The sequence below is a fragment of the Acanthochromis polyacanthus genome, chromosome 11 (assembly GCF_021347895.1).
Source record: "Acanthochromis polyacanthus isolate Apoly-LR-REF ecotype Palm Island chromosome 11, KAUST_Apoly_ChrSc, whole genome shotgun sequence".
Classification (NCBI taxonomy): Eukaryota; Metazoa; Chordata; class Actinopteri; family Pomacentridae; genus Acanthochromis; species Acanthochromis polyacanthus.
The window spans coordinates 16,859,351-16,877,984 of record NC_067123.1 but is presented as its reverse complement, the minus strand read 5'-3'; the positions used below and the strand labels follow the sequence as shown (position 1 = coordinate 16,877,984).

Below are 18,634 nucleotides of genomic sequence, written 5' to 3'. Positions count from 1 at the left end.
TACTTGAGTACGATTTTTTGTTTTTTTCTGGTTATTTTTAAATGCATTTTAATGACAGTATTTGCAGATGTTCCACCCAAGCAGCAATCCTATAAAATCAGTCTGCAGATTGTGAAGTGTTCAGTGATCCATCTTTTACAAAGCCATTTTTAGAAGCAATATTCCATCCATCCATTATCTATACACCGCTTAATCCTCATTAGGGTCGTAGGGGGTTGAAGTCTATCCCAGCTGATTTAAGGTGACGGCAGGGGATGCCATGGACAGGCCACCAGTCTAACACAGGGCTACATTCACGTCTACGGACAATTTAGAATCGTCAGTTAACCTCAGCATATTTTTGGACTGTGGGAGGACTGAGGATCTTCTAGCTGCAAGGCAACAGTGCTGACCATCGATCCACTGTGCAGGCCTATAAGCAACATTGCCTATGTTTATGCAAATCATTAAGAAAATTTAAAGAAATGTAGCATAGCAATCTTCCAGTCATACAGATCCACAATATTGCTGTAAAAGACTCCCCCTTTTCCTCCCGTTCCTACCAATACTGCCGTCTAACAATCCTAAAAATGCTTATAGTAAAGTGCAGCAAGACCTGCTGTCAGTCAGTGTAATTAATTTCCCCTCATGGGCTCATGTAGAATTAATGATGCAGGATGACAGACAAAAGTGTTATATCATTGACTTATCTGTCAATCTGAATAACTGTCTCCTCGTCTGTTTGTAGAAATTGATTGTGACTGACTGCAAATTTTGCCAATGGCAAAGATTTTACTTCTTGTCCTTAGTCTGCACCAAACCAAACTGCAGGTGGGAAAGCTCCCTAAATTAATCATTTAAAAAAGAAAAATGAACAGGAGACCGCAAAAAGTATTTATGTGCGAAGCCGCAATAAAATGGAATGATTTATCCGACTACCTGGTGCTCTTGTAATTATGTGATATATTATATATATTCTTCTCCTCCCTCGCCCTCCCTCCTTTTACTTCTGCCTTCTCCTTTTCCTAGAGGGTCTGCTGGCCCAGGAGCCACCGCTGATCCTCGACTAAGCTTTTCCCCACACCGCTCAACTCAGTCGTCACCAATATAACAAATTATTTACATCTAATAAACAATCAAGCTTCAAAATTGATGCCGTGTTCCTTGCTAGTGAATAACACATTTGATTTTGAGGTGATGATGTCAGCATGTAAGCAGCGCAAGTGGAGTTGGATTGTAAATCCCTTCCAGCTCATGAGTCACCCACTTAATTTTATTTTTTGTACATTCTACCTTTCATAACCTGATTGCTCTGTGCATGATGTGTCAACATGTCAGTCCAACAAATTAATACTCCTGCTGCAAAGCTGTCGGAAGTACCAGAATTATAAGTCGGGCAAGCAGAAGCAATATGAGCATGGGTAAAGACTGTCGAGGCACGTAGGATTTTAAATAATCAGCCAGATGCTGAGATCTGTTGATTTCTATTTTTATTTCAGACCAGTCTACTAGTGTGTGCCAGCTCTAGGATTGTGTGGTTTCTAATTTGGATTAAGCACCACTTCTTGTTTTTCCTCCATTTTATCATAAATGATGTGTTTGTTTAACAACACCGCTGATGCAGTGCAGAGAGATTATTTTTGCTTTCAGTGGCAGAACAATGAATGGGTGGAAGTATGAAGACAAATGTGTGCTTGTGGAATAAAATATCCTAGTGCAGGCAAAGTTTTTAAGTAACTCAGCCTCACCTAGCGGGGGCTCAGGCACTGACACACATCCACACATGCCTTTATAGCAGTAATAGACTCAGACATGGAAGGCATAGGCCAGTACAGAGGGCGTTTGTAAATGTCTTTGGCACTCCTCAGCTAACAGGGTTTTAACTTTCAAACTTCAACTTAGATTTCTTAAGCTGCCAGGAAATAATGGTCACTGTATTCCCTTTCTTTACTTCCAGAAGAAAAAAACCCTATTATTACATTTGACTTTGAGCAGAGTATCTCGATCATTACTAAAGGCTCCCCGCTGAGACTTGTTTCATTTCAGCGGTATTTTCAGGCTTGTCGATCGCTCTCTCCTCTCTCCTCTGCAACAGTATGGGGGCAGGCAGGACCGGCTGCTACATCGTGCTGGATGTCATGCTGGATATGGCTGAGTGTGAAGGAGTGGTGGACATCTACAACTGTGTTAAGACCCTCTGCTCCCGCCGCATCAACATGATCCAGACTGAAGTGAGTGGGAGGGTGGAAACATGGTTAGAGAGGCCTTGCTGATGATGTTAACCAGAGGGTCACAGGTTTAATCTTCTCAGTATGAAGCTGCTGGTGCCCCACATTTTTCATCGCTAGAGTATTTTAATATTGATAGAGATATTTGCACTGAAATTTTTATTCTTTATAGGCTAGAAAAGCCTCCGCAACAGCATTCAACATACAGTACTTATTGAAGCTCCTGTATTAAAGATAGAGTCTGTGATTCTGGAGAAAGATTGTTGATGTGTCTGATTTACCGTCCTTTTCACTCCATGAAGATATGAATGCATGTGAAGGTGTATGAGATCACAATCACATATTCAACCTTTGACTTAACTAAATAATGTCATATATTAACGGAAGTTAAAGCTGTGTTTTTTGCCACTTTGGGGCAGCAAAACAATCTAAAGACACATCATCTTGAACATGTTAGCAAACAGCATACACGAAGCAACATTAGCAATCGTTTGACTGTTGTGAAATTCATTCTACTTTTAGCTCAAGGTTTTGTCTCCACCATCTCCTCAGAAAAATACCTGCATGTTCAGCTGCTAAGTGTTCCACTTTGTTCAACAATGTGTTGCTACGTTTGTCTGCACTCCGTTAGGTGTTGGATGTGTAGCATACATCTAACTGCTGCAGTTACAACAATTAGCTGAAAGCCCAAAACACTCCATAGTGCTGGTAGGCATACATAGCTATTTTTCTGCCCTCTGCATATGTCAACTGGAGAGTCAAGTGATAATTCTGTGGTGAGTCATCACTACAAATATAACCTTCTCTCTTACACATTTTACATTTGATTGTATTTTTTTGAGCGTCTTCTTTCCAGGTACTGCATTGTTTGCATAAAGTTCACGTATACGTTTTTGGATTTGAAAAAAAGGAAACTGCCCTTATGCACCCTTGCTGTCACACTGTAATGAGGCAGAAAATATATTTCCTTCTGAAATGGAAAACAGTGTATGGCACTCGAATGGAAAATACAGTGTAATTGAAAGTACAACTTTGTCATTGTCCGCCACTAATTTTGCTTGTCTTTAAGTCTTCACTGCGTTTTTGTTTCGAGGCCATTTGGTATTAAAATGATTCTACACTCACAAAAAGAACGTAATTATGTTAAAACATTCATTAGCCAAGAAGAAGCCGCGTTAGTGTCAGACAAAGCCTCCAGACTGACACTTGTTAAAGACAGACATCAACCATTCATATCCTAAGATACTGGCTTCCATTGTGTGAAAAAAACACAAGCTGTGAGCCATTCTATTTGAAGTGTGCTTAGCATGAACTCACAGTCTTCAAATAAACAAACCAGAGAAAAAAACAGTAATTACTAGAATAAATTAAACTATTAAAAGTTGGAAAAGTAATTCTCCTCTTAACAATTCTGGAATTGGAGACAGTAAATTCCAAAACAACGGTATTTATCCCCCTTTTAATTTCATCTTTTCACCTTTCAGCTGGAGCTTGTCTACCAGTTGAATACACATTTTTCTACAATTAGAGAGTGCATTAAACTGGATAAATAAGTTGGAAGAGGGACAGTTTTATGCCTGTAATTTTGAATGTATCCTCGTCTCTTTGATCTTTTGTTTGGTGGAATGTCAAAACAAATTTCCTTGTTTCCTCATTAATTGCACAGCTCGTGACGTTATTTAAATGTTGTGTGTGGGCAGTGTTTGGCTCCTCTGATGCGTTTTCTGCACTTTTTTTACCCCATTTTATAGACTGTTTTCTGCTTGGAAACAATGCCTAAGAGTGGGCATGGCAATGTGAAGAATGTTTGACAGCTCTGACTATTAGTCAACATTCAGCAGCAGTAATTAAATTCAGCATTGTTCTTCACAAGTGGGCAATTAACAGTTAGGATGCCCATAAGTGCAGTGATGTTTTTGTGTGACTTTGTAAAGCCGTGTTTGTTTCCCCGTTGCTGTCTGTCTCTCAGGAGCAGTATGTGTTCATCCATGATGCCATCCTGGAAGCCTGTCTGTGTGGAGAGACCGCCATCCCTGTTACTGAGTTTGCTCTCACCTATAAGGAAATGCTGAAGGTCGACTCTCAGAGCAACACCTCGCAGCTCAGAGAGGAGTTTCAGGTAACGCACAGAATAGCACTAAGGTAGTATCCCAGAATTCGGATCTCAAACTTAATATTCGGATACCACCACAACGACCGAATATTCAGATATTCACATATTTGTAGTTCTAATGTTGACATTGTTTAAGAGCGCAAAGCCTGATTCACAGCAACAATAGCAGCAGCACTAAGAGATCATTTCTTTATAAGGAGAGTATGTATACGCTAAAAGATAAGATAAACTTTATTGATCCCACAGTGAGGAAAGTTCACCGTTACAGCAGCTCCAAAACAGTGTCTAACCTTTTCTGTCATCTAAGCTGTTCGTGCTTGTTGAATCACTGCGTGTTGCTAACTGCTCAGTTCAATGAACAAAATGCTTTCAAGCTGTTACTCTTTTTAGTAAAACGGGGGGAATGTTAGGAGTCATACAAAGTAAAACTACAAGGAATGGTCTGTAATAGACTTGGATATTAAGCAGGACAAACTCAAAAGTTTCACAGTATGACAGTATTACAGTGATACATTCATGGGCACATTAGCAGGCGCTGCTGATAGCTAATGCAGCATTTAAAAGAAAACAATGTATCGACAGCACTGTAAATCCATCCATCATCTGCACCGCCTACTCCTCAGAGTCGCGAGGGGCTCTCCTGGCTGATTTAGGGTGAAAGCAGGTAACACCCTGGACAGGTCACCAGTCTATCACAGGGCTACATGTAGAAACAAACAATCACACTCACACCTACGGAATATTCAGAATTATTAGTTTAACCTCGGCATGCTTCTGGACTGTGAGAGGAAGCTGGAGAACCCGAAGAAAACCCACGCATGAACAGAAAGGCCATGCAAACTCCATGCAGAAAGATCCTTGGAAGGCTGGGATGCCCACCGGGGATCTTCTAGCTGCAAGGCCAAAGGGCTAACCACCAAACCACTGTGCAGTCCATCAAAATGTAAATGTTAGGAGAAAAGAGGGCTCAAAGAATCTGTAGTGTAGATGACAGAATACAGCAGCACAAAACATGGCCCGGTAGTTGACCCTTTCAATCTTTAACCCCGTTTCTGGGTGTTTTTTTGCACCTGTCACATTTTTATTCACCAAGGGATTATTTTTTACTGCAGCTTAAATCGTGCATCTGTATGGAAACAGCACAAGCAAAACTGGAAGGAGAGAACGTAAAAATGTCTTACCTGCTGTATAATGACATTAGAATGCTATCATTCAGGAAAAAAAAACATGACAGTTAAATTTTTAGCTTTCTCATTTATGAAATCAACTTGTACAACATTTTTCCAAGTGTCCACAGGTGTTACCAATCCTTTAAAACGTGTTCGTCCTACTTATCTGCGTATCAAATGTTTCACCATGATCAATGCATTCTCCAGCAACCTCCTGAAAACTTGCTCCTCTGCATGCTGTTTTTTTAATCCATGCTGCATTCGTTTCATTTACCAAGTATGTTTTCATTTGTTAGCTGCACAGATTTATTTTAGAAGTGCTTGCTCATAGGGGAGCCACAAGGAAATTTTGATTGTTGAGTTCTCTGTTTAAAATCGGTAACCTTTCTATGTGTAGTGCTATGAGATAACATATGCTGTAAATTAGTGCTATATGAATAAAATTATTTTTTCAATAAAACTGCATATCACACAAGATTGCTTAAAGTGCTTTCAGAAAGTTGAAAAACTGATTATCCTTGCTCCTTTTTACAGTTTCGTGCTGATAAATGGTGTGATTTTGGCTCATTTTTTAAAAATGATAACATGCCTTTCAACCTGCCAGCAGGTTCTGGGTGTTAACTGGGTATTTGGTATTCTACTCTCTCCTGTGTAACACCTAGTAGTTACTAGATAATATTGTAGACTATTAATAGGCTAGTAATTGAATTCATCCCGCTATAATTTCTAGGGATTTTTTTTCAGTGTAGCTTGTGATCACACCTAAAAGTACAACTCTAAATCAGCCTTCAATGCGTAACAATATTCCATCATGGGTCCACCCGGATAGCTCAGTGGGTTAAGCGGGCAACCCTTGTACAGGTGTGTCCCCGACGCAGTGGCCTGGGTTCGATTCCCGCTCACAACCCTTTGCTGCATGTCTCCACACACCCCCCCCACTCTTTTCCCTCCTTCCTTCCTCTTTGTCTCAACTGCACCTTATTAATAAAGCTGTAAAAAGGCCGGGGGCGGCATAGCTCAGTGGGTAGAGTGACCGTCTTGTAAATGGAAGGTTGCCGGTTCGATCCTCAGCCCGTCGTGCTCATGTCGAGGTGTCCCTGAGCAAGACATCTAACCCCTCATTGCTCCTGGTGGGTTGTGGTTAGCGCCTTGCATGGCAGCTTCCGCCATCAGTGTGTGAATGTGTAAATGTGACATATTATGTGAAGCGCTTTGGATAAAAGTGCTATATAAATACAACCATTTACCATTTAAAAGAAAACAATACTCCACCATGTAGACGATATTATATTTCCACATTTAAACTAAAAGTAGTTACAGATTTTAGCCTTACCTCTTATCACCACATTCATTTCTTCCACTTACGCAATGACTTCAATGCTGTCAACTCCTGAATGAAAAGTCACTGTGCTTCACTCATACAAGTCAACAAATAATGACATAACCATGGCCTGCACTTAACTTCTGTTTTTTCACTGGCCTTGCCACTGCTTGACTTATTTTTTGTGAAGTAAATATCCATTTGTTGATTGCTATTGACACGACTATGATTGAGGCTGTGCCTCGTTCACGGCATAACTCAGAAAAAGAAGTAAGCCAGTAATTTAATGATAACGCTAAATATGTCAAACAGAAAAGGAGTAGGTGCTAACCTAAGGTCCCACGCTGCTGAAACAAAACAGAAGTGCAACACAATCAAACCAAATGAAATCAAGATGGAGGCCTGAAAGGCACAAACCTACTGAGTAACAGGCAGCAACAAACTGTGAGACCACATAAAAATCTGGTTATAAAATATTATTGCTTTGTCCTGACCGTGCTAGATATATTGATTGGTGACCTTCTGTAGGCATAATTAGATATTCTCTCCTCTACAGTTAGCACAGTTCTCATTCCTCAGTCCCATTCATGAGTCTTCCAGTTAGACAGATAGCTTATAAATGCAACCTCTTGCTAGAGCACCATATTCCACTTATAAACTCTATTCATTTTGTCTAAACCAGGCAAGTAAGATAATCTATACATTTTCATTGCTTTCTAATAAAGCTATTCATAATGTATGAAAGTGTATTAAGTCCTGTGAAGATTTTTACTGATAATAAATGTGTTTTAAGAAATCAGGGAGATGGTTGGAGATAGCTGTGCTTGTCAGGTTTTGTCGGTCAGACTGTCTGAGCAGAGAATAATTTCATTGCCTCTGTCCATCTCTCTTTGATCCCATTTCTGTACCGCTGTCTGTCTCCTCTGATCATAGTTTTTTTGGTCATAATTTTATCTCTGCATCTCAAATGTGAACACATTCTCAAACACACATGCTAACCGTTCTAATCATCTTCTCTTCCTCCTTCTCCTGCTATCCAGACTCTCAATTCTGTGACTCCTCACTTGGATGTGGAGGAATGCAGCATCTCTCTGATGCCCAGGAACCGGGAGAAGAACCGCAGCATGGATGTCCTGCCTCCGGACCGCTCCCTGGCCTTCCTCGTCACCACTGAGGGAGAGAGCAGCAACTACATCAATGCAGCGCTGGCAGACAGCTTCCTCCGGCCCGCTGCCTTCGTGGTGACGCCACACCCGCTGCCCGGCACCACCACTGACTTCTGGAGGCTCGTGTACGACTATGGCTGCACCTCTGTGGTGATGCTTAACCAGCTCAACCAGTCCAACTCTGCCTGGGTAAGAGAACAGGGAAAGCAAATAAACCAGCTGGAGATTCAATTGGCTGTGAATATGTTGAAAACAGAAGTAATTTTATCAATAATCTTGTTAGGCTGAGCTCTAACTTCTCATTTATCAGCATGCCACATGTAAATTAGCCATGGGTGACATTAAACCCCTCTGTGCGACAGCATCTGCATCACAGCACGATTTGATCAGTGCCATACAGTACATTCACATACACTCTAATAATGCACGTTACTGCAGTCACTACCAAAGCAAAAGTAGTTTATTTAGAGTATCGTTTTGCATCTATTTAATTTATGTGTTCTTTATTCAGCATACCAACATTTAACATCTGCCACCAGCGCAACTTTCCCTCTGACAAAAGTATTTATTAGCGAAAGAAGATATCGGGAAAAGGGTGTCGGGGCCAATTTCCTATCATTTCCAAACACTGCAATGCAAGCAGCAAGTTACAAAGCAAAGCAACAATATAGCACCCAAACAACAATGTGAACCAAAAAGCTGTCAGGCTCTCTCTGAGGGAAGAGCAATTCTTCATCCTTCACAAATCAAACAGCTACCATGTGCTGCTATGTAGTTCTCGAAGTTTATTATTAACCCACCCTGGAGTGGGTACTTTTTCACTCCCAAAAACGGCCCTGAGAGAGGCTCTACTGGGGCAACAACACACAAAGGGATAAGCTGCCTTAAACTGACCTGTATGTTTCTGCAGTGGAAAATGGCCTATTGTCACTGCGATGAGGTGCCATTTCTCACAAGAGTCCCATGTTATGTTAGATAGCCAAAAATGTAACGTGTGGTTAAAAAAAAAAAGTACAGAGAGAAAGCTTGCTACTATATTGTAAACATAATGCTGTCAGTTTTCTTTTGACTGCTGTCCTCTGCAAAAATGAACATCGATAGGGTAAACTTTTTTAAATGTTCATGTGTGACATGAACCTTTTGAAAAATGATTCAATTAATTTCCAAGGAGCTAGTTAACCCCCCCCAAAAAAGTCCCTCCACAGTAACATTCAGGGTGAGAGTTACGGATTAAATCACTGATTGATGGAGTATGCAAGAGTTCTCCACACCATTTCTACCCCACAGTTGCCACCACTATGCTTTGCTTATAGTATGGGACCTGAGTGCCCCAAAAGGTTCCTGTTCTGTGGGAAAAGCGTCTGTCATCTAATGTAGCAACATAGTATAGTTTCTGTTAATCATATTGAAAAGACTGCGCATACAATCTTCATCATCGGTTGAACAGGAAGAGCCTGTCCATGCTAGTCAAAATTAGATTATAGCAGCATATATGGAGCTAATGATTTTGGATTAATCTGTTCGTTCTTGTTTTCAGATAATAACGTTGTTGATGTTTTTTTTGAAATGTCAGAAAATTCAAAAAAGATTCTGCGAAACACCTGTCACCTTAAAATTGCAGTTCATAGCCAAACACAGTGAAGCGGTGATGTAAAACCAAGACTCCCAGCAGATTCTCATATTGGAGAATTTGGCAGCCGTGGTCATTTGCTGTACTTTCCTGTCACTTCTAATAATGTCAGCTGTCAAAAAAACGAGAAAAAAAAATGAACTCAAAAACAAAAAAAAGCAGCTTAACTGATTCATTGCTTCTGCACTGCTTGTAATGACAGGTAGAGTCCTTCTTATGAAAGTGAAAACAAGTGTGACTGCTCAAATGGGCATTTCTTATAGTATCACATGCTGATAGCGGTAGTGCCAACACTTGTGTCCCTTCTCTTTCAAAATAAGACATGAATGTGCCTCCCAGCACAGCGAGGAAGGGTCATCACATGTCTGGCCTTTAACTGGTCCTCTGCCACGAAGCTTCAATCCCGTACTCAGGCTGTCCATTTAATTTGCATGGGCTGTCACTGCGTTATTACCGTCTTATCGTTTCCCCCCATGTTTGCTCATGCGTGGGTTTGTTCTGCCGTCTCCCTATCGCCGTTTTGTCACCATGTCATGTCTCATTCCTGCTCAACATTTCCACCATGCCTGTCAGCTGCAACCTGTCCCTCTTCCTTTGTCACTTTTTTCTCCCTCTTCCTCCTTGTCTTTTGCTGCCAGTGGATTAACAGTGTACCCTTCCAGCACACACACACACACACACACACTCTCGGCTTGTCCTCCTGAGTTGAGGCTGCCTGTCTCCCGTCTGGATGTATAAATATTTATCTCCCCTACTGCCCAATGTCACCTGTTAATACCCTTCTGTCACTGTGAAATGCCGTTATCACATCCTACTCCAGGGGTCTGCTCAACCCCAAAGTCACCGCGGAACACGTCAGCATGTCAGTGCTGCTCCCTTGTGTTTTTTTTTCTCCTCTTGGCTGGGGGCATGCATCTTTGAAGCAGTGGTGATGGGAGACCTTGGCTTGTGCGTTCGTCCCACCTCACAGCTAACTTCCTGTTTATCTCTCCCGGGCACAACCAAGGTCTCTTACTCCATTAATTTATAATGTGCTAATGGTAATGATTGGGACTCATGAATAATTCAGGCTAGGTGACCGCGGCTTATGTGAGGGATTGTTCCCAGCAATGAGTGGGTTGTTTTTTTGCTCATTTAATTTACGGTTGCTATTTGTAGATAATCATTGTCATTTAGGCTAATTGCCTCTGCTGTCAATACTCAGGTGTCTTGTTACCGGCTTCGCCATCACTGGCTCCTGACATAATGATTTGCTCATCTTCAAGTAAGTGATGGCTAATGACCTGCTCCTTCCTCTCCCCTTCTCCGTCTCCCAGCCTTGTCTGCAGTATTGGCCTGAACCGGGGCTACAGCAGTTTGGACCCATGACAGTGGAGCTTTTGTCCAGGACAGCGGACGATGATGTTATCATCCGTCTCTTCCGGGTTCAAAACATCACTCGGGTAAGTGGAAGTACCACAAAATGAAAGCTGGTGTCCCCCGTTATTATGATAAATGTATGTGGTTAAGTTGAAGTCAGTGATTTTTTTTTTTTTTATTGTTCAAAGAAATAGATTCCTGGTCACAGCTTCTGCTGTAAAACCTTCTGTGCAGCATTATTGTAACATTAAGGTCATGTTCTGCCTGTGTGTACAGATAATAAACATGTTCAGATTTGTGGCAAATAATTCCACAAATTAGTTTGGGCAATTTTGTCCAATATTTTGGATAATTTTTGCTTTTCAGCTTGAGAAGTACTGTATCAAATCTGAAAACATCATGCCAGTATCCCCAGTAGCTCTCAAATATTAGCATATCTGCATATTCATTTGGAAGATTACTTTAGGAGGGCTTTTTTGCTTTTCTTAGACAGTTTTAGTATATGATCATCCCCCGAATCTAATCTCATGGCCATGTCAAGCTGTCTTCAAAATCTCCGCTTGTGAAATTTTTATTTTTTTTTTTAATCTAATTAGCATGCACAAGCAGGAGTTTATTTATGTGTTCGAAAAGCCTGTGAGCGCCATGGATAAGTGTACTAATGGCACATTTAAAAGGAAGAAAGGGATTGTTTGCATGGAGAAAAAAGACAGAACAAAAACTCCAAAATATGTATCTATGACACAGAAATTCATTTTCAACCAGTGAGGGACTTTTGGCATGTGTGAAATAATACTATAATACATTTCTATTTGAGAAATTGTTGCTCCCATCTGTACAAACTAACCTGGATGTTTGTTAGCGTCTCATACTGAGGTTTCTCGCTATGCTAATAGTGCTTTAGTTCACACAGCCTCAATGTTAAAGCAGATCGACCCGATACAAGTGATAGGACAGGATAAAAATATATCCACAAAATAGAACTGTCAAAAAAAAAAACTACAACCAAAGAGAAACAGAAAGAGCAATGGAAAGGCAGGGGTCAGGGAAACTTTATTGGGGGGATTGAGTGAGTGAGGCTTCTAGAATTGAGCGAGATTTCTAAGGGCATTGCTAACTTTTCTATATACAGCCCCAAAGCAAACCCTGGATGTCCACAATATAGTGACATCAATCAGATTTTAGTTCAATTATCATAAGGCTTTGACTTTGCTTGACATTTTGTGTGTGTGTGTTATTGCCTTACCATAAGGGGGGCCACAGTAGAACAGACACCGACACTGCAGATTTCTACAATGTAATAATATAACCAGCATCTCCCTGTTGACCACAGTAGTGCCTGATAAAACAAAACAGCACAATGAAACCTGTTTTTCTTCTCCAAGAGATGTAATTTCTGTCATTTTGCTTTCCTCATAGTAAAGAATGAAATGTTCAGATCTAAGTTTCATCTCTGCTTCACTTTCAGATACCTTGACATGTCAGTCACTGGAATTGCTTGTTTAAGTGTTTAATTTGCTTAGCGTATGACATGTTTTACTTTAATATTGGATGTGGACAAAAACATTTGCTCAGGTCCCGTCTCAGCAAAGAACTATTGCAACTCTGCGTTGCTGTGGGAGGCATTTCCTGGCACCAAATCAATTCGTTTATTTTTAAGAGGGTTAATGAAGCCTGATAGTAGTATAATGATTCTGAACGGTCACCTAGGTCCCAGCTGGCATTTGTTTTTCCCAGCGGCTAGAATAATTTGCAGCATAATAATCCTACTTTCAACAAAGCAACTGTATCAACAACATTATAACATTATTAGCCACATATAGTGCCAAGACCTGTTTAATAGGTAGATGTGGTTTTGCTTAGAAATTATGCCATACTGGAAAACTCCATGTTTTTACAATCAGTTACTAAATGAAGCTTCTGTATTTTGACCATATCCAATATCTGAGTATGACTCAAATATTTCTGTTGCTGTTGAGGAGTGAGTCTTTGTATATGCCCGTGTCTGGTTGTTGTCTGAGGAATTTAGTTACCACTTCACACTACAGAGACATTTCCAGCTCCTATCCTTTGACCTCAGTAGATCCTCTGAAGTCTTCTGTAGGGGCTTGCAGCAGCAAGTTGAGCAGATGTGTCCTTGTCATTAAGCCTCCTTTAGCAGATAAACCCTCCCAGCTCCTGCCCCGCCTTACCTTACCGTCATAGTGGCCTAAACCTCCCCTGTCAGTGCTTCATAACTCTGTCACTCCCGCTTCACCCCTCAATTACTTTGACAGCATGTCAGAAACAGTTTATACATGGCCTTTCTGCAGGATCCCGAGGAGACAGACACTACAGAGCAGGACACCGCTAGACTCTGTCCCGAGAAGGTATTCTATTGTCCAGTAGATGTAGCAAAGGCACTTAAAGTAGCATTGTTGCCAAACATTACACGACAGAATGACTCGTTCTTTTCAGTGGAGCAAGTCATGCTTGTTGCTGAGCCTCGATCTTACACTGCTGGTGTTGTCAGTGCTTGTGTTCTTCCAGAGTGTGGAATTTTGGTCACGCTGTGGAGAAATGTTTTCATGTCTCGGTCCCTGTTTCATTTGTATTTTGTGTACATGCATAAGAGGGTACCAGTTCCCACAATCCATCAAGCATCCTGTGTAAGGTAAAGGTGTAAAGGTGTAAAAGGTAAACCCGTAAACTAGCCTAGCCGCGCTAGACAACCCACGGCAACAAATTTAATTCTCTAATGATCGTGTTACTCTAAATGTGCTACAAAGTTTTAAAAAACTAAATTATCTAAAAGGTTTGCAAGTAAACATGCGTCATTTTTGTGTGCTGCCCCCAAGTAGCCAAAAAAATAAATCAGTGGCTGCAGCTTTAAATTTCAATATTGAGTGGCAATTTTAAGAGAATACCATGAAGAACTATGAAGCCATTCTGAATGTTAGATGCTAAAGTGGGATAATGTTACATTTCAAAGGAAGTGAAAGAGTTACAGCACTGTAGTTCAAAGAATTTAAACTGGCATCAGCCTTATTATTGCTTTATAATTTTGTTCCCCATGCTTGGCAGGAATGTGCTTTTGAATGGATCAGTTTTGATGGCCTGGTGGCTTACCGTATATTTGCATTTCTTTTAATAGTATCTGAGTGTGAAGTGCTACACATTGCAACTTTATCAGCCCATTTGAAATAAAGAACAGGAGCAGAAAAGGGCTGAACTGTTGACAAAATTCCCTCTGGGTGATACCAAAAAGCTCTTTGAGTGAGTTTGTGATATGTGGAGCGTATATGATGTGTTGTATGGTAAAAATTAGACTCAATTGTTCTTCCCTCCTTCTCAATTCCTATTTTGTGTAGCTTCAGGAAGGCCAGCTAGTAGTGCGTCATTTCCAGTTCCTGCGCTGGTCCCCATACCGTGACGTGCCCGACTCCAAGAAAGCCTTCCTCAGCCTTTTGGCTCAGGTTCATAACTGGCAGAGGGAGTGTGGGGAGGGACGCACCGTTGTCCACTGCCTGTGAGTCTGCTTCCATATGGCAAAATCATGCTTTTTTTTTTTTTTTAAATGTCATGTAACTCTTATTTCCGCAGGCAAGACATTTAGTACATTTGTTGCAATTACAATAACAGCTCAGCAAGTGCCAGAACACGTACAGTGTAATTTCTCTTTCGCTTTCACTGGATACCTACATTAACATGGCAAAACACAGCTAATGTTTTCAAAAACCAGTTTATTTTGCTAAATGAAAACAATTCCAGGTGACAAAATTGTGAAGGTGGTTAACTCTCTGAACTCCGTGCATTTTCTGTTCGTTTATTGCTGCTGTCACGGTTTTACTCACTGTGTAGGGTGACCATATTCTGTTTCTCTGAAAAGAGGACACACTTCCAGCTCGCGCGCAAAAAATTTTCAGTCCCCCTCCCAATTTTTAGGGATTTTCCGTGGGTCAGGGGGCTTTCTGTGCGAGATATTCTGAATTCCCCAGAAAATAACACTTTTCCTGGATATACAGAAAAATAGCCCAAAACACTCACAAACATTTGCTTTATAAATAATATATTTATTAAATTAAAGCAATTCTCCTAAACAATATAATCAGTCACATACAAATATGGCATGCTCTAGTCTTTAATAGTTACTGACTCAAGTTGTGTAGGAACACATGTATTCAGATGTTTAACAAAATAAGAAATAATCATCTCTCTTAAGTCTGACACTTACACCTTAGTTAGGAAAAGTGAGGTAGAGTACCATTCTTCAAAATAACCTTCCAATTATCAATTATGTAAAAATAGAAATAATGCCTCAAAATATTAAACAAAAAGAATAAAGAGAGGTAGCCTATTCTTCAATGTTCAGTTAGCCCATTCTTCAAAATAATGTGTCTAATGGCAAATGAAAAAAATATAGAAATAATGCCTTAAGTCAACAGTCCTTTTTTTCCTTCTTTTTCCTTTTGTTATTAGCTACAGAGACATAAGTCCCAGCTTTGCAGACTGTACATTCTGCCTCCCATTTGACACGACCCGGACGAAAACAGGGGTACTTTTTTCGCATTTCATCAGTGAAATGACATTTGCGTTTCGGCATTTTCTTTCTGTTCGAGTGCTCTCTCGCAGTGTGTCTACCTGCCTGTCAGCCTGCGAGGAAACCAATCTCCAGCGCCGTGGCGCGCGCCGGCGCTTCAGAGACGCGGCGCTGGCGCTCCGCAGCGTGTGCAGTGGAAATTGTCTGATAGAAGAGAATGGGTTCTAAGCGCTGCGCAGTACGATTCAAGAGCGCGGCGCGGCGCTGTGCGGCGCGGCGGTTTCGCGTTATGTGGAATTTAAGGGATCAAAAACCCGGATATTTGAAGGACTTTATATACACCGGCCGGACAGGCCAGATAGCCTCTCAAAAGAGGACATGTCCGGGCAAAAGAGGACGTATGGTCACCCTATCACTGTGGGCTCATTTTTGACTGCGATATAAAGTCCTCTACCTCTGTCAACATCCTAACTATGGCTGAAGTAGAGAGAACTCAGAAGTCTCTTCCGTGCTGTAAAACAAAGTTATCTACTAACATTCTTACAACTTCTACAAGTCACTTGTTTTTCAAACTACTCTGAGTTTTCAGATTTGAAGTAGCTTGCGTTTTATTAACATGCCAGACTGCATTCACACTGCTCACCTTGCAACTGTAATTTGTATCTTGCCATCGTCACACTTAAGAAAGTTCTCACACTCTTCAGAGTTATTAAAACTCAAGAGCACAGTTACAGAGGAAAATTATCCATTAAGAATCTGTGGGTTTTTACTGACCCGATCTCCACGGCAGGGCCCTTTGCCTTGTGCAGGTCAGACTGCGTATATGACATGTTATATCTGATTAAGTCTCCGCTCCCGTATTTTAATGAGAACTTTGCTCAGATATTCATCTTGAAAGTCTGCCAGTTGGCCTTTTTCTGACAGCATGCTTGATTTGTGCTCAATCAAACTGCGACATTTCACTCTCTAGCTCCGCTTTTGAAAAGCTGGCTGAGCTGCTGTACCACATCTTTATTAGGTCACTTACGTCTTTATGCTTCTATTCTATGTGTTTGTGTCTGTCTGTGTATCATTCTTTGTGGCGCAGGAATGGTGGCGGTCGAAGCGGTACTTTCTGTGCCTGCACTATGATCCTGGAAATGATTCGTCACCATAGCATGGTGGACGTGTTCTTTGCTGCCAAAACGCTGCGCAACTCTAAGCCAAACATGGTGGAGACAATGGTGAGCAAGCAGTAGTCTGTCTATACTGAAACGTATACCTCTGATAGGTTATTTAGCACAGCTAGACTACCTGTTTCTGTCATCTAACAAATAAGCAAATACATGCATTCCACAAAATGTCGATCAACTCCGTTAAAAGTACAAAGTACAAATCTGTGCATTACAGATATACACTACCATTCAAAAGTTTGAGGTCACTTGGAAATGTCCTTATTTTTGAAAGAAAAGACCCATTTCCAGCAATTATCACTCCTGAGCTCTTATGGCACGGTCTAATGCTACATTGTGTTAGCTAATCATGTTGAAAGGCTAATTGATGATTACAAAACCTTTGCGCGGTTATGTTAGCACACAAAAGTGTGAGTTTTTATTGACAACATAAAATTGCCTGGGTGACCCCTAAACATTAAAACAGTAGTGTAAGTGTGGTACAGTTGGGTCCACCAGGAGGTAGTGTATGCTCTCTTTTGATAAACTCAGTCCTATGTTGAAAACTAAACTTTTTTTCTGTTCCCAGGAGCAGTACCGGTTCTGCTATGACCTGGCCCAGGAGTACCTGGACTGTTTGGAAGTGAGATAGCACCTATCCTTCTCTTCTCGCCTCACCTCAAGGAAATGGTCCAGATCCTGGAATCTTCTTCCTGGATCTTTGCCCCTGCCTCCTTAGTCCATGTGTACATCTCTGGTAGTCTTCTTTGCCCTGCCTGGATGAAATGTCTGTCCTTAAGGCTGACAGAGAAAGTTCACTGGACAACTTGTAACATACTTCTGAAACCCTTTTTGCTTTTTCCTTGGCGCTCTGATCCAGCCCATACTCTTCTGTGCCACTTCACATCTGCCAATCCAGAGGACTCTAACAGGAGTGGAGTTCATTTTATAAGACCACTGTCAAGGCAGCCTGTCGTACACCTCGCCAATGGCATTCAAAGAGCTCTGCTGTATCCTGCCTTACTATGAACAAACACCGAAAAGGAACTATAGTTGATGCCAACCACTGGGTGATATTTTGTGTTTGTTTGTAACACTGTAAATGGTGCAATCTGCTGTTGGTGAACATCCCATGTTGTACTGTACTATATTTGAACTTTGTCATGGGTGAGGCTGACGATTGAAGGTTAAACAAGGGTTAAAAGGAGAGTAGTCGGTCACAGCTGATGGACATATCTGTACAGTGGAATTGTCTTGGACCTAATTTCTCTTTTATTTATTCTTTGTGTATATAGGTGTTTCTTTCCTTCCTTCGGGTGTTTCTAGATGTTCTCAACGTCCTATCAATGTGCCAATCCATTCTCTCTGTGTCTGTAAATGGGTTAGGGTTCAACATCTGCATGCCCAGTCTTAAGTGTTTCATTGCAGTGTGTGACCCAATTCTGCTTTAGGTTGGATTCTGCAACATGAATTCCTCCGCTAGTCCTGAGAGAGCTCCATAAGAATAACCATGTGTTGCTGTGAAAATACGGCGAAATTCTGTCGCTTTCTAAATTTGTATTTATTCAATGTGTTTTATTTTCTAAATAGTGTATAAAACAGAAAATGAATAAAATCGGCTGTTGCATAGCAGTCACACTTTTTGAGGACATTTTTTTTTGTACATCTCACAGACAAAGGTAGGGCAAGTCAGGTGAGATAAGTAGCCAGTCCTGGGGTCCTACTCTAACAGAGTCAGAATGGATAGACAGTTGGCTTTTGAGCATTCCAGATGGATCACTGAATGGGTACAGGGACCTGCGAGCTGAGTGTAGGTGTTCTTGGGTTCCAATCAAACAAATGAAAGTTGTGAAACAACCACAAACGGATGCAAAATGACAGCAAAGAGGCACAAGACAACTACAGAGAGAATCAAAATGACCACAATGACAAATAAGTGCAGAATGACAACAGAGATTCAAAACAACCACAAAGAGACACAAAATAACCACAAAAAGAT

At 41.0% G+C, this 18,634-nt stretch overlaps 1 protein-coding gene across 7 annotated transcripts in view; it reads left to right on the top strand.

The window, feature by feature from the left end:
• The window catches only part of ptprua (protein tyrosine phosphatase receptor type Ua), a 240,683-nt gene extending 222,416 nt beyond the window's left edge, over positions 1-18,267 (top strand). For all 7 annotated transcript variants that reach the window (XM_022208249.2, XM_022208247.2, XM_022208248.2 and 4 more), the window contains 7 exons: positions 2,075-2,210; positions 4,177-4,326; positions 7,851-8,165; positions 10,923-11,048; positions 14,316-14,473; positions 16,572-16,707; positions 17,225-18,267. In XM_022208249.2, coding sequence (XP_022063941.1) covers positions 2,075-2,210; positions 4,177-4,326; positions 7,851-8,165; positions 10,923-11,048; positions 14,316-14,473; positions 16,572-16,707; positions 17,225-17,287 — 1,084 coding nt within the window. In that variant the 3' untranslated portion in view covers positions 17,288-18,267. The remainder of the gene's footprint in view (positions 1-2,074; positions 2,211-4,176; positions 4,327-7,850; positions 8,166-10,922; positions 11,049-14,315; positions 14,474-16,571; positions 16,708-17,224) is intronic.
• Positions 18,268-18,634: the final 367 nt, after the last annotated feature.